At 37.9% G+C, this 17350-nt stretch overlaps 1 protein-coding gene across 1 annotated transcript; it reads left to right on the top strand.

The window, feature by feature from the left end:
• Positions 1 to 4212: 4212 nt before the first annotated feature.
• Positions 4213 to 8504, top strand: LOC113351924. Its single transcript, XM_026595829.1, has 4 exons — positions 4213 to 5010; positions 5547 to 6350; positions 6530 to 6583; positions 8343 to 8504. The coding sequence occupies exons 1-4, from the start codon at positions 4213 to 4215 to the stop codon at positions 8502 to 8504; spliced, it is 1818 nt and encodes a 605-aa protein (XP_026451614.1).
• The last annotated feature ends 8846 nt before the right edge of the window (positions 8505 to 17350 follow it).

The following is a 17350-nucleotide window of genomic DNA, read 5'->3' as shown; positions in this document are numbered from 1 at the left end:
CATACAATCATATTTATCTCATGATGCCCCCGCTTTTATTAGCTCCAAATGCTATTTGGCTTGAGTCGGCCTAAGTCTTAAAAATTTTCCGATGAACAAGAACCAGACTAATCAAATGATTATTTTTATTTTCCATTGTAAAACAATCTTTGGATGAATTAGACTTCTAGCAAAATAAATACACCCTTCAAAGAAAATGCTTAAATTCTTGGTTGCTAATTGATCCAATTAATAGGGTTGATTATCATAGCGACAATCATGACATCCGCGATTTGATTAATCCATACAAGTATAACAAGCAGTTAATAAATCTTTTGTATTAAATGTTAGAGCATATATCCCTAAACAATCTTGACTACTCAACTAATCAGGAATCAGTTTTCATGTGTACAAGAAAGAGTATGAAATACTATAACAAATCATTTTTTTTTAGCACCAGAAGTTTTTTAAAGCAGAGATTTTATATCGAGTACAAGAGCTAGAGGGGATCAATGCCCTAACAAATCTGCCACATCAGGATAGATATGCAGGTATCAAAAACCCGTTTTATACAATTATCCCATTGACCATGAACTAGTTCTATGTTTCTAGTGACCTGAATGACAAGTAAAGAATCACACTCTTAAGCAAGTTTGAACAAGTTCTGAGCTCCAAAATTCTGCCGTAACTTAGGTCGTGATATGAAGAAACGCAGCAAAGCGCCAGAGTTGCTATCCCTGGCCAGCACTCCACCAGGTGAGCAACTATCCATATCAATTGTTGTACTAATATCCACAAGCCAAATGATTTTAGGCTGCAATAATTCCCATTGGTTCTGAATGTTAGACATTATGTTGGTTTAGCAACAAATCAGGCTTAGATAAGTTAAGATATGATTAGTTCTAATCTAAACTGGATTAAGTATATGTCAGATTAAGGAAAGATTAGAGTTAAAATATAGGAATTAGATTAGCTTAATGTTAGTTGAGGTGTCATGCTGACTAAGCATGACTCACCTAGTGAGGTGTCATCCAACAAATGATGGACAGGTTCGATGACACACAGCTACACAAGTATTGACTAAGCCCTCTTCTAACCTCTTGTTTATATATCCAGAATTTCGTGATTTTCCATTAAGCTAAGCAGGAGGAAATAGAAGTAGAAGCTAAGTTATTGAATCCTCAATTACTAGATGACTTATGTTTTCTTCTTCTTATACTTACAGATTTATGTATCATGCTTCTGTTCTGCTCTTACTGATGTTAATCAATCCAGAAACAACTAAGTGTTGATTGTGCTATTATTAGAGATTATGTTTAGCTAATGATGAGAACTAATGATTTATTTCATACCTATTTCAGATGTTGTAGAGCATGTAGATACTAGGGTTAATACTTGATTTCAGCATATGAGTTCTATATAATCATGTTGAAGAGTAAAACATATTGATTATGAAGCTGAAATTCTAACATTATTTCCCCTAGTAATTACATGTTCTTAAACTAGGGTATATACAAAACTAAGTTTTGGTTTAGTTACCTATTGATAGTGCTCTTGTGTGTGTTCTCCATTAACTTATGTTGCTGGTGTTCTGGTTGAATCAAGCACCAAACATCAGAATGAGGCATAATGAATCCAGTATCATGTGGAATAGCCATAACTTCCTGTCGCACAAAGCCGTTGACAAGAAGTACACAACTTTAACAATAGTCGTTTTGGAATATGGACTTTGCACATTAGTGGGAGCGAGTTGGTTAAAGTATTGCTTGTTGCTGGAACGAATCCAACTGCACAAGATACACAACATCGACAAACTGCTTTGCATATGGCACCTATGGTTAATGATATGGAGTACATGGAGTGGATGTATTCTTCGATTGTGCAGTCTTTAGAAAACTGAGAGGATAGCTCTAAATGCTACACACAACCTGGTTAAGTTTATCTTGTGGGAATGGTCCATATCGAGATAGTTTTCTCGCCTAGTCCAGCTGTTTCAAGACCATAAATTACAGTGTCTTATATGGAGAAGTAATGGTTCTAGGTGGGCAACGTTTTCTGTTGGTTATTGGGGATATGCTGGAAGAAGTCACTAGCTGATGTTTAGGCTCTATATGTAGTTGTAATGTCTTTTGAATGGCGTAAAGTTGGAGTTCAAAGAAGAAAGTTAACTTGTATCCATGTATATAACTGCAAATGCACCATTGAAGACTCACTTGTGCTGCAAAAGGTTTAAGCTTCCAAGAGATGTTGGTCAAGATGGTTATTGCCTGCTGAAAATACAACTGCAATTACGATGGTAAACTCTTTGGTTGAGGCTCGGTACGCTCAGCTAGAGAATTCGAATAGTGGTATGATGGGCATCGGGATTTCAGCCAGTTAATACCTAATGTAGATGGTGGATTTTCGACAAAGGATAAAATCGTAAACCCATAATTATACGAACTTCTGATCCAGCAATCAGACGCGAGTATCGAGACACGGGTCTCTCATTGAATCTCTGACTGAGAATACTGTCTCTCAGAGTACATGCAGATATGTAGTCTCTCGGCTAGGCAACGACATATCTCATGAATACTGAACACTTCAGTAATTACTTCTATATAGAATCACGAGATTGGACGGCTCCTAGACAGCTTGCATGCTAGTATAGAGCAATAACGTCTTCAGGATACAAACAACAGTTTTCCCTGACTATAAAAGGATATGACGCTTCAACTAGCTCATGTCGCTCAAAATAATTAATGCTCCTAGACGATCGTACTAGTGTAGATCTATCAATTAATTATTCCTAAATTCTTGGATTCATCCACTGAATTTTTGAAAATATTCAAATATTTTCGTAATATTTTGTTACTTCAATCTATGGTTCTTCCCAGCAGAATTTCATGGGTTAGTAATAAATATTCAACATACCGGCGTTTGAGTTACCTTCGAGTAAGCCCCGAATCAAAAGGTGCAAGTGTACTCGACGATGATGCACTAACAATCACCTGAACGCACGAACGAGTATTTCAAAATACGACGAAACGATGAACCTATGCAAAATAGGAAAGAAAATAATAAATAATAAAATATTGACCAAGGTGCTGGGGGACTGGGCCCACTGGCCGGCCGGCCGTGCCGTGGCCAGTCCCATGCCAGTTTTATACTTTATCATATTTTTGTTATTTTCCTTGATCTTATGAAAATCCTTTCATTTGAACAAATATCCTTCGTTTTGAGGAAATTCCTCAGTCTCATGGTGTTTCCTTCGCACCAAGTAAATAATATAAAATTGGGAAAAATGTCGTGGGGCCGTGTTTATTGGCCAACCGGCCATGCCTTGATCCCGGCTGGCCCCACACCTCATGGTTCCTTATTATTTTTTTAAATTTTCCTAATCTCATGAAAACTCCTTAATCTCATGGTATTTTCATAAAACCATGAAAAATATAATATAAAATTAGGGAAACTCATGGGACCGGGTCCCAGCCGACCGATCATGCCCTAGCCGGTCCCTATGTGCACATACTGGTAGACACTGTTTGTCTTAGTCTTAGTCTTATGCTCACTGTTGATATTTGTATGTAATTTGACTCTTAGATAATATTGGTAGAACTAGTGTGTACATGTATGAGCATAGTGATTAGTAAGGAGAACATTACAAATTAGGATATTCTAACACTCTCCCTTAATTTGTAATGATCTTTGATTTCTTGATCTTCCCCCAAATCTGTTTATCCTTGGCTTCTCTTGCTCGCAGTGACTTCATTTTTGACTTGTCGTCATGGCGATGATATTTCGTCTTAGTTTATCCATGGCTTTGTCTTAATCTTCTTTGGTTATAGCTTGCTTCGTAGAATGATAGCTTAGTAGTAGTTTTTCTTCTCCTAGCGGATACATGTCCGCTGACTTCATGTATGGACTCAATGCTTATCTTCTTCTTATATTGGTTTGTGTGATAGCTGGCTTCAGTTTTGGTTGTTAAAACAGATAGTACATCTGAACCTTAGACTTTAGAAACAGGCTCGCCATGGGTACTTATAGCATGTGAGCCTTTCCTCAAGTATCATGGACTACGTTCAGTTTTATGCTGCATTACTTTGCATTAAGAGAAAATGTAATTGCTGGTAGACCTTAAGAGTGATGTATCCATTCTCAAAACTTACGTTTATGCTTTGAGATTTTTTTTAACATAAAGAAATTGAAGTGCAGATGATGTAATTGATCTGCTGGTTCTCTTTGCATTTCAGAATGGATAAATCCTGGATGTGTACTGATAGAACGAGAAAACGTTATGTAGACGGAGTCGCGGCGTTTCTGCGATATGCTGTCAACCATCTCATGAAGGAGGGTGAACCATATGATGAGTTTCTTATGTTGTGTCTATGTATGGATTGTTTGAATCACTTCGCATGCTCAGTTGGCGATGTAGAACATCATTTATTCTTAAATGGAATCGATCAAACGTATACTACTTGGACTAAGCATGGGGAAGAGGATGAGGAAACTAGTAATAGGCCGGTTAACTTCAACAATGATATGCACACTGAATCTAAATATTTTGGAATGGAAACTCTCATTGATGCTCCAAACGAAGATTTTGGAATTCCCACTGATGCTCCAGACACTATAGATATGATGCAGGCTGCAGAAGAGTTTGCATATGATCCTACAAAGTTTAAAAATTTACTTGAAGATGCTGAAAAGCCCTTATACGAACGATGCCCCAACTTCACAAAGTTTTCTGCCATTGTGCAGCTGTTCAAGTTGAAGAGTAAGCACGGTGCATCTGACATGTTTTTTAATGAACTATTACCCTTGTTAAAAGACATGCTTACGGAAGAAGGTAATTCAATGGTGAGGAGTACATATCAGGCCAAGAAAATATTGAAATCAATGGGTTCAGGCTACACAAAGATACATACATGTATCAACAACTGCATTCTTTATAGGAACGAGTACAAGGATGAAAAAGTGTGTCCTACTTGTAAAGCATCCAGATGGAAAGTTGACAGGGACGGTAAAGTGTATGAGAATGTTCCATCAAAGGTATTGTGGTACTTCGACATCATCCCAAGATTTCAGCGGTTGTTTCAGTCGAAGCCCACGCAGAAAATTTGATATGGCATCATACCACTAGAAAAAAGACGGTGTTTTACGTCATCCAGCAGACTCACATGCTTGGAGAGAGATAGATAATAATTTCCCATAAATTAAAGGTGATCACAGAAATCTGCGGTTAGATGTTTCGGTTGATGGAGTGGATGTAAACAAAGGCACCAAACATCACAGTGTATGGCCAGTTTTGGTTGTGATTTACAACCTTCCACCGGGGCTGTGTATAAAGAGAAAGTTCATCACGTTGTCATTACTTATAGACGGTGTGCCTGGAAACAACATCGATTTCCTTTTAGAACCTCTTGATAAGGATTTTCAGTTCTTATTTGAGAAGGGAAAGAGAACATGGGATGCATATGCCCAAGAAATGTTTACTCTACGTGTAGTTTTTTTGTGGACGATAAATGATTATCCTTCCCTTGGTACACTATGTGGTTGTCGCTATGCTGGATATTATGGTTCTATAGTGTGTCGGAAAAAAAACTCAGAGTATTAGACTTGATGACTCAAACAAGAATGTTTATGTAGGTTATAAAATATTTCTACCGTATGATCATCCATTTAGAAGGCAGAAGAAGGAATTTGGCGGAGAACAAGAGTGGGAGACTGCTCCAATACCAATGACTGGGAAAGAAATATATGAGGAGGTAAAGCGCATACAGAAATCATGGGGAAAGAAGGGGAAGAATACTGAAGCGGAAGACGTGCAGGCTACACCTGGAAAAGGTGGAAAGATGAAGCGCATCAAAAAAACGAAGATTAAGCGCACCAGAAAAATTTCAAAGGAACTCGACAAGTCTGGTGAGGAAGAGGAAGGCAAGGACGCCACTTACTGGAGCAAGTATAATATATGGCAACGACTACTTAGATATTGGCGTTATAATGATGTCCAACATTGTATTGACTTCATGCACGTCGAAAAGAATGTGGGCCAAAGTCTTATTGGAACGCTGTTGCACAACGGGAATACAAAAGATGGATTAAACTCCAGACTGGATTTGGTGCGTTTAGGGTTAAAACCAGAGTTGCAACCTAAGACAGATGACAAAGGAACGATACTTCCCGCAACATGTTATACATTAACCACGGAAGAAAAGGACATATTCTTGGAGACACTATCCGAGTTAAGAGTTTCAGAAGGGTATTGTTCGAATTTTTCCACCCTTGTGAACCAAAAAGAGCGTAAGCTGATCGGACTTAAATCTCATGATTATCATATGCTTATGCAACAATTTTTTCCCGTCGCAATTCGATCAATTATGCCTACACCTGTGAGATATGCTATTATCAGGTTTTGTTTCTTCTTCAAATCAATATCTGCCAAAGAAATCAACGTGAAAGAGCTAGATAAATTGCAAGAGGATTTCTGTGTGACGTTATGCTTACTAGAGAAGTATTTTCTTCCGTCCTTTTTCGAAATTATGATTCATTTAACTATGCATCTTACCAGGGAAGTGAAATTATGTGGTCCGGTTTTCTTTCGATGGATGTATCCTTTTGGAAGGTGTGTAGTTGCATGAAATCCTACACTACACCCCTCATATGATTTCATTGTTGATCAACTCATTTTTAGGTTTTTACACTCTTAATTTTATTGATTAATTTTTGAATTTTCTTACAAGAAAGATAAACAAATCAAGAATGAACTTTGCTCTGGACTTTCTCTCTCATATTTACTTGTTTTTTACTCAAAAAAGATTCTCCTTCCTTTACAACTCAAATGACTATATATAAGGAAATACATAGTGGATGACAGCTAATTTGTCCTTTATTTTCGGATATGGTTTGCGACATTCTCGCAACCTTACGAATATTATCTTCGCAAGTTCTCTAATCTTCACAAGACTATCACATCTTTTTCATGATCCTTGCTGACGTCGTTTCTGAAATTGTTCTGCGACGCTATTGTGCAATACCATTGATAATTTCGCTGAGATAGAATTGTTGCGAGATTTTGATCCTACATCTTGCCTCTTCTCATATCTTCTCTGCAAAGTAGAGAATGATGTGAGAAATGCCGCAACTGCTTATCTTTTCATATTCCACATTTATCACACGTACTCTCTCTTCCATTTATTTCTTGACACGTCTTCTGTAACCGCTACCTTTCAACCATTCACGTCTCTTCGTCTTAATGGTGTTTATTTCTTCGAGAAGTAAATTTTCTTTATATACTCTTCTCCCCCCCTCTTTCCACTTTTCTTTTTACTTTCTCTTCTATTTTTATTCTCTCATCTCTACAACTCTGTCATTCTTCTATAAATTCTGCTGCTGTAATTTTTTCTTCCTCCAATTCTTTTACTTTCTATACATTTCCATACTCTGTATTTAAACATGGCTCCAAGTGGTCATAGATATGAGAAGAATCTACAAGATGTCCAAAAAGATCTTGCTAATAAAGGTCTTTCACTCTCCCCCAGTCCTGGTGTGAATGCTAAATCAATTATTTCTGTCAAGCTTTTCTCCAATCAAAATTGTGATGATCAATCAATCATAATTTTGCTAGGTCAACTTCTCACGGGTCTCCCTATTCCTCTTTATAACCCAGACATTCCTTTATTTTATGAAATTTTCGCCCATCCAAAATTTTCGCGAGCCATTTTCCAATTAAGTGGGGACTGCATCCGTCTGATGCTAGAGTTCGCTAATCGTGGTGATGGTAGAGGATCTCTTTACTCCACAGAACTTAGAGATCCAAAATTCGCAGACCTAGAGATAGTTGCTGAGAAATATACAGTGGTGAATTTCTTTGAAAACTACGAACTTATCTCCATGAAGAAGAAGAATACTCGCTGGGGCATTCGATTAAGAAGAAAAGATAACATTGATGAAGCCAAAATTCTTATGCAAGATATTGATTGGCATTCTGGTAAAAATACAACTCCTCGCCAGTCCAAAGATGACAAATGGTGTGTCTTTCCTTTAATGCTAAAGGGTCACTACATTGCTGGATCAAACATTCTTCCTGCGAATATTGCTGCATATCAACCTTGGGTCTTCTCTTGGCCCGAGAAAGAGAAAGAGGTATGTTTCTCTCCTTTAATTCATTTTATATTTCTTATTTATTTTTACTATTTTGTTCGCTAACTCTTGCGACATTTCGCAGATCCAAAAACTAAAGGATAGTTATAACAGGAATGGGAAATCTAGTACTCTATTATCTCTTCTCTCATACACAGATGAGGTAAGAAACTTTCTCTTATGACTTTAAATAGTATTGTTACTTCCATGCTTCCATTTCTTATTTCTATCTGTGTGTGAAGGTTATTGTTGAAGTAGAAGAGTCTGTTGATGCTTCGAAGATTGGTGATAAGGGTAAAGGTACTCTTCGCGGGGAAAAATCAAGTGGTTCTCCTCTAAAGAAAAGAAAAGTTCGTTCTCCTTCTCGTTCAAATGCTCTTCCTAACGAAAGTTCTGAAAAATGATAAGGGTGATGAGGATAACGATGATCTTGCTGCACCTGAAGATTCTCCACCTGAATCTTCTATGGCTAAGCTTTCTGGCCTCTTTTCTGATTCTCTACAAGGGATGGGAGATATCCAATTCGCAAATACCTGCAAAGCTCTCTCTACTCTTTGTGATGTCCCTTTTCTGGATGGCGATAATTCTCTTCGCGGAGTTTCTAGATCCGTGACTCCCGACTTTTTGCATTCTCTCAATAGTCTGGTATACTTTTATCTTTTTACTTTTTCATTGCTATAACTAAAAATCTCTTTCTCAATAGTCTGGTATTCTTTTCGCAGGCTGGAAAAGCTTCTTTTGTTGTTACCTCGGGTCTGGAGAGAAGACGCGAAAATCTTGAAAAGAAAAATCTTCAATTTCGCAAAAAGAATGAAGAATTGGAAGCTGAAGTGAAAAGTCTTCGCGAGAAAAATAGACAATTAGAAATTGATTCTTCCTCGTATAAGAATAAAATTTCTAGTCTTCAACAAGCTAATAATCAACTTTATGGTATGTTACTTTTCTCTTTTCTCTTTATTCATTCATCCTGTTGTTTTATCTTATTTAAATAATCCTTTTTGCAGATATCTATGGTATTTCTGATGAATCCACCCTTCTTCGCTCATTTCCTAATGCCTTGGATAATGATACCCTTCTTGAACGTCTTAACAATTCCTTAAATAGATTTTTAAATGATAGAATTTCATCTCTTTCTCTAGATGAACTTAGATCGAAATTTCGGCTCTTAGGAATTGATCATAGATCCAGTTTAGGCTTAGCCAACAGATTTAAGCGTCTCCTTATTAATTCCAAAGAGAAAACCAATGAATTAAGAACCAAAATTAGCGGTCTCATAGATGATAAAGATCGTATCTTTGATCAAGGTGCCAAGTCTTTAGCGAAATTCCAAGAGGCTCTTCTTGAAGTTCAACTTGAGCGAGATGAAGCTAACCGCAAGAATATTGAACTCTGCGAAAGGGAAAATCAAATTCATTCTCGTCTTCTCATAAGTAGTGAGGATGAATTTGTCTGGGCTGCGAAAATTTTAGATGATGCTAGAAAAGATTTAGGCGTAAATGTTAGTCTCCAAGTTGAACATACAACCTTGTTTAGAGACATGATTTCTGACAGAGAAGGTTGCTAATTGCTCTTCTTTACTAATCTTTTGCTTCTTATGGATTTTCATCAAGTTAATAATTGGTTGTCTTTTGTTCGCAGATTCTGAAAATAAATATCGTGAAAAGATTGAAGAACTTGAAGCTGAAAAGAAAGAATTCGCAAAGAATCTTTCTTCTCGCAACGACAAGTATTCTAGATTGAAGAATCAAATCAAAATCACCATTGAGAATTTTAAGAATGACGCTATGCATTTTCGAAATCAAACCATCCAGATGGTTTGTGATGACCATAATATCCCACATTCTGATTACCCTTGTCTTTTAGAAGAAATCCCACAGAATACTCTCAGTTTGATTATCTCTGATAGTGAAGCAGACGATGAAGAATCTCATAGTGATAGAAGTTCTGATGGTGATGAGGATTCTGACGCAGGTGAAGAAGAAAATAATTCTGATGAAGATAATGAAGGATTAACCAAGAAATAATCTTTATTTCTTCTTTGATTCTTTGTAACACTTGTACATTTATTTCTTCTTTCTGTATACTTGTGTTTCTTTCATTTTGACCTGCGTAAATTAAAACAATTCTTCTTTTCAATACAGTTAATCAATATAATCATTAATTCTTGAATTTTTGAGTAAATCTCTCATATGGAGACAAATAACATTTTCTAGTTTCATACATTCCCATACTTGCCTCTATTATTTGAATCCAAATGAGAGATATCATAAACTTTTTCTTATTGTATAATTTCGCAACCTTTTGCAAAGTAAATTTTGTTTCTCTTTAAAATCTCATTCCTGTGTGGTCTTATTTTTCCTTCCTAATTAAAGGTCTTATTATGCCACCTCTTGTCATTGCGACAAAATCGCAGGACGTCCTTGCACTTTCATGCAATAACCCCTTGATCTTGGCTTAACTTTTTCTTCTGTATTATGGCATCTTCAGGAATATTGCGACAATATGACAGGCCTAAATATTCTTACGAAAATAAATCCCCATGACATTGTCGTCTTGCGATGAAATCGCAGGACGTCTTCGCACTTTCATGGGAAAACCCATTGATCTCATCTTATCTTTTTCTTTTGTATTATTGCCTCTTCAGGATTGTTGCACAAATATGACAAGACTTAATTATCCTTGCGAATAATAAGCTTCATGAAATTTGCGTCTTAAGACATTTATCAGCTCCCTAATGGAGGGTGCCGCCCTTATCTTCCCCCTGGTTGCCCCTTCAAGGAGGCGTACTTATACCATAAAAGGTTAGCTCCTCCCATCCAGTCTTAACAAAAACCAGTTGTTCTCGCAGACTCTTATCCCTTTTACCTATAGGGCTTATGGTTTAGAGACTGCACCCTAAGTGGGGTTTTCTTCGGGCCGAGTGCAGTATAAGCCAAGACTTGTCAAGAATGGCAAGGACGCTTCAAACGCCCTCGGCACTCTTGACTCAACCGTGTACCTCGACGCCTTGATCAGAGCTGCACTCCTTGGGAGAGTCCTTATTACCTTAGTCTCCCAACCTAAGTCATATGCTTAAGTTGAGAATCCAAGGTGCCTCTCCCGGATGGGATTTATTGACCCCAAATCTCTATGACTCAGGTTCCGATGGCGGTGTAGCCTTTCCCTGAGCCATGTAACAGGTACCCCCTAATATGACGTACTTTAGGTCTTACATTTGCCTCTTGAGAAATTTTATTCACGAACTAGGGTGTACGCCATAAAGGTTCGCCTCTTTCTCTTTTGTCATTCTTTTCTGATTATTTTCTGTAAAATTCATTATCTCTGCGAGAGTCTCGCAATTCATAATATTGTATCTGAATTTCGCAATCTCAATTTTGTTGTTCAATCAAATGTATTTTTGAGAATTTTACTTATTGCGAGATTATCGCAACAACTTAATCATTCATACATTTCTTGCTTTTATTACTTTTGCCCTCTTCTGCTTCTTTATGATTTTCTGCTACTGCTTCCTTGGTAATGGTATTTTCATCCTTTTTATCTTGAGCTAGCATTGATTTTATAACATCTCTTCTCCTTTCTTTCCGATTGTATCCACCATCAACTTCTCACTTCTTTGTACATCCTTGATTTTGTGTCGCCAGTTTTCCTTCTTGTTTGCTCTTCCTTCACAAGATTCTATCTCAGTTTTGTAACATTTCTTTCCTTCAACCCAATCTCCCGTTATGATTCCTACACTATTGGGATGAGGGAATTTGATGCATTGATGGAAAGTTGAAGCTACACCTAGAATCCCATGTAGCCAACGTCGGCCAATTAATGCATTGTAGGGTGATTCTGCATCAACCACACAGAATGAGATTTCAGAAGATATTCCCTTCAATGGAATTTGCATAGTAACCTCCCCCTTAGGCTTGTTAGCAGTACCATTAAAACCATATATCTTATATGTTGAAGGTATAAGATCATCATCTCCTCCACGCATGGTTTTATAAGTATGATAAAATAAGATGTTCACAGAGCTTCCAGTATCGACTAGTATTCTATTGATTGCCCATGAATCTTCAGCTTCAGCTTCATCATCCTCATCTTCTTTTGGTTTTGGATTAATTTCTAATTTTATTACCAATGGATTGTCATGCACCTCTTCTCCTTCGGGAATTTCTTCTGCGGTAAAAGAAATGATCTGTTTCTGCCATTCCTCTAATTGCGAAATTTTCGCAATATTCATAACTTCTCTACCATTATTATCTCTTGCGAACACTCTACTTAAAACATCATCATGAAAATCTTCAATTGTCTTATATGAATGTACAATAGAGTGACAGAATAGATTTTTTGCTTTTGCACCAACTTCTATGAAGAATGTTTCTTTCTTTTTCATCGTATTCGCTTTATGATGTTCTGGTGGTGGTGGTAATGGTTGAGATTGTGGATGCCCTATCAGAAAGTCGTTTAGTTTTCCTTGATCTATCATTCTCAAAATAATTCTCTTTACGTTTTTGCAATCATTTGTGGTATGTCCATGAAAATGATGATAAGAACAAAATTCATGACTTCTGTGATTTGGGGGCGGTTCCTCTCCCATGTTCCATGGTATTGGTATATTCTCCATCAAGATTATAGCCTCCCATATCTTCTCCACACTTGCATTTAGAGGTGGCATCTTGATTTCTTCCTATACTACCTTGTGACCTCCTTGTCCTCTATTAAAGTTTGGTCTTTGACCTCCACAAGTTTCTTGCGGTTGATCGCGTCTTTGAATCTTGTTATTTCCTCCACGACTGTAGAAATTTCTTTCTCTTTCATACTCTTCTTGATCTCGACTTCCCATAGCTACCAACTTCTGCTGATTATTACTTGTCACCTTTTCTTGTTGTACTTGCAAAGTATTCGCCACTGTATTTATTAGCTTGGGTAATCAGCTTGCGTTCGCTGCTTGTGAGCTGGTGTTCGCAACTGGATATGATTCCATTTCATTTTGTCTTTCCTCTAAAGCAATGTATTCTTCTTGAAGTTCTCGCAATTCAGTCATTGTAATCGTATTCTTGACTCTGAAAATTTGAACATACAACAGGTTTGTTGCAAACATAGCATTGATGAATGATAATACGAGATATCTCTCATCTACACGGCCAGCCATTTCGCTACACATAGTTCTCCATCTTTTAGTCAAGTGTTTCAAACTTTCGCCAATCCTTTGTTTTAATCCAAACACATCTTCTATACCAGGTCGTGAGGAATTATTAATTATATATGCTCCCAAGAATGTGGTCTTCAAAGGATTGAAGGAGGTTATTGTATTCTTTGGTAAACCTTCAAACCATTTTAACGCCTCTCCTGTTAAACTGGATGTGAAATATTTGCACAATACCACATCATGATTTTCCCATTGTAACATGCACCTCACATAAGCTTTAATGTGTTGAATTGCACAAGTTGTTCCATGGAAAATGCTGGTTAATGCGGGCAAATTGCATTTCAGTGGTATTCCTCCTAATTGTACTTCCCTTGTAAATGGAGTTTTCGCAGCTTTCTTTATTGCTTCATCCAATTTTCTTCTACCTACTTCTCCTCTGTTATTTAGCATTCCTCTCATTTCTTCTAATTCTTTCAAGATTTGTTTATTTACTCCTGAATCTTGACCCATTGGTCTCTTTAATTTTTCTTCTCTTCTTCTGCGTTCACGTCTATCTTCTCTTGCGAAATTTTGTATCTCTTCTTCATTATCCTCGTCTCGTCTTCTTCTGCGATTCTCTTCCTCATCCATATCTTGAATTCGCAAATGATGATGTCGTTCATTTTCCCCTCCATAATTTTGTTCATTTCTTATCAACTCAATTCGTTGTCTTTCAATCATTGTCTTCACTCTATCATATTCCTCATTGAGATTATCATTATTCCGGTTTTGTATACGCCTTATTTCTCGGTTGTCATGATTATTCTGGCGAATTGTTTCCTGAAGCTCTTGCTCTTCCATTTCCGCTCTCAGCCTTTCATGTTCGCAGATTAAACGTGCTTGTTCAGCATTATGCCTTTCAATTTCTTCTTCAATTGTCTGTTGATTTCTTTGATTTTCTCTCACATGTAAAATTCTTCTTCCCTCCTCTTGATTTCCTTCGCCATCTTGGTTATTTTGTCTCTGAATTTTCCCGTTCTCTTGATTTCTTCCAATTTGCCTATCATCAAAAGTTTCATTTTGTTGAATGTAATGATCATCAATTTTTCTCTATTTTCGCGATATTCTTCATTAGGATTTGACATTTCTTCTTGAATATTGTTTCCAACATTGATCGTAGGTGAATTTTTCCTCATTTCTCTTCTGGTTGATCTGGAATATGATTTTGTAATACTTCTCGATCTTCTATTCTGCAATCTAATATTCTCCATCCTTAATTCGTGATTTTGTCTTGTTAAATTTGCACGTTCTTCTGCCTCAGCTCTTCTTTCTTCATGTATTCTTCGTCTCAATGTTTCTAACACTCCAATTTCTTCACCTCCATGAATTATTCCTTCATCTGCTTCTTGATTTCTCTCTTCCAGTCTATAATTTCTATTTTGTTGCTCTTCTTCTATTTCTTCTGCTGAATTTGATCGCCAAGTGTGTACGCTCACTCTGTCATAATCTGTATTCCTCTCTTGAACTAATGTTTGTTGAATTGGCGATTGAATTAGATTTTCTCTATTATTTCTTGATGAGTGCCAAATATTGTATATATTTATCCCTTTTTGTTGGCATTTAACTCATCTTTTGTGCAGTAATTCTACATTTTATCCCATATTCTGTATTTTCATTGTTTTCAAGAATAAATATTTTTCTTACTTAATTTTGTATTTTTAGGTAATAAATAAAGTCTGGATAACTTGCGGAGCGGAAAAGAGTTGAAGAGTAGTGAAAAGCCGGAAGAAATTACGCAAGGAAGCCGCAAAGAATGGTGCGCACAAGACCAAAAAGCTAGGAATGGGCTCAAGAAGGAAGAATTGTTCTTAAAGAAGATATGGGCTTGGCATACCCAAGGCCCAAAACCCTTACCCAAACCCATTTTCTATATCCATACCCGCCTCCATTCTCAGCCGTTAGATTGGATCCATCTCATCATCCAATGGTCGCTTCTTCATCGTGCATCAAAATCTGAAGTCCCTGCAAAACACCATAGTGCCTAAATTCCAAGCCTTCAGATTAGATCACATTTAGATCCTACGGTCGCTCCTTTGCCTGCGCATCAAATCTCGATACTTTCGCTTAACACTACAGTACCTAACATCATCTACCACCGTTGACTTCGTTGTGTTTCAAAATCCAACGGTTGCATCGATTCATCTCTCATCTCACCGTTAGATCTACCAACCATCTTCGCATCCCGCAGCTCAGAGTCACAGAACATCAAGACTCGATGGATCCGCCTCACACACTAGCAACCTATACCTATACTCTAAACTCGACCCATTCTTCTCTTCTTTCTTTCTTCCTTCCTTCCTTCCTTCTCCTCTGCAACTGCTCCACCACCAACTCCACTGCCGCTCCGCCGTACCACCATGTCCACCACCATACCACCTCCGTCATCATCCTACACGTGATTGAAAACTTCCCCCCATCATTCTAGCCCTTTATCCCATCAACTTATTACCTAACCTAAACCCTAGGTTATGGGTTGATGGATTAACGTGTGCTAGAGAAGCAATTGATGCATGGAGGTGATACAGGAGAACAAATAGAAGCATGGGTCGACATCAAAATGGAGTGGTTGTGTCAAATTGGGTGAGTAATCACAAACCCTAGCCTACTGTTATTTTGGGAAAATGGGTAGAACCCTAATTGTGTTGTGGACTATAAATAGGAACTATGGGTGTGTTGTAAAAGTATGTTTGGATTAGCCTACATCCAGAACTTCCAAGTTCTGTTAAAATGTTAATTTCAGCTCAGTTCAGTTTCATGTTCCTGTTATGCTTATGTTCATGTTATGCTTATGTTGTCTCCTGTTAATTGTTTTTCTCCTGTTAGTTAATGCTCTGTTAATGCTCCTGTTATTTATAGTTAATGCACTGTTATTGCTTGATGTTCACTGTTAATTCTATTCACTGTTAAATGTTCACTGTTATGCTCACTGCCATGTAATGTTTGTGTAATGTTGTGTTTAATTTGCTGTCACAATTGATGGAATGCTAGGCTAGGTATCTGTGAAGCTTTGTGCTGATTGTGCAATGGAAGAAATCAGTGCTCATAGCAAGCTGATTTTCTTGCCATTCCTTGTGTATGCTTAGGTTGCACTGTGATTGAGTATTGGGAGAAACTAGTGCTCAAAGCAAGCTAGTTCTCTTCCCATTCTTTTAGTATACCTCCTGAATGCCTTAGCCTAGCCTTGCTCTGTTAGTTTCTCCACATCCTTGCCCTTGGCCTTAGGCCTTGGTTCATCTTGCATTGTCTTCCCTTTTGTTGCTGTTTAGTTACATTGCCTTCTCTGCTGCTGCAACTCTGTTGTTGCTGCTTTCTTTCTTTCACTGCATTGCACTGCTGCTTTGCATTGTTTACTTGCCTCTATCTTGCTGTTCTTGCTGCTACTTGCATTGCCTTGTGCTGCAGTACTGCTTTCTTTTCTTGGCCCTGTGTATAGCTGCTGCATTGCCTTCTCTGCCACTTCTGCTGCAGCTGCTGTTGCTGTTGCCCTCTCTGTGTTGCCCCTGCCAAGCTGCTGCTGCTGCTGTGCAGCACTTGTGCTGCTGCTGCTGTTGTTGCTGCTGCTTCCTACAGCCAAGCAAAGGCCCATCTAACTGAGCCCAAAGCTCAGCTCATTCCAAAAAGCTAAGGCCCAGTCCACAGTTACCAAGCCCAAGTTTGAACCAAAAGTTGAAGCCCAGCTCATTAAAAATCAAAGCCCATTTCAACCAACCTGTGGGCTTAATCCATAAGCCTAAACTCAAAAGCCCAAGACCAAACCAACTGAGTCCAAGGCTCAGTTCAATTCAAAGGCCCAAGGCCTAAAGTATTTCATTGTAAAAACAAACCCATTAAGCCCAACAGTTCCAAAGGGGCTTCATAGCCCAATAGCAACTTAGAACCCAATTAGCTAAAACACTTCCAAAACACACCCGATCTCTGTGGATCGACCCGTACTTGCACGACCTACAGCTGACGACCGTGCACTTGCGGTATTACTGTAGGCCCCCGTTTTCATTGCGCTTAATTTTATACATATCTCCGGGCCCACCAAGTTTTTGGCCGGGGATAATTTTTACACCTTTTCAAAGCCTACCA

Source organism: Papaver somniferum, chromosome 2 (genome assembly GCF_003573695.1).
Source record: "Papaver somniferum cultivar HN1 chromosome 2, ASM357369v1, whole genome shotgun sequence".
NCBI classification, from domain to species: Eukaryota; Viridiplantae; Streptophyta; class Magnoliopsida; order Ranunculales; family Papaveraceae; genus Papaver; species Papaver somniferum.
Note: the sequence above shows the minus strand (reverse complement) of the source record. Positions and strands in the feature narration are given on the sequence as shown.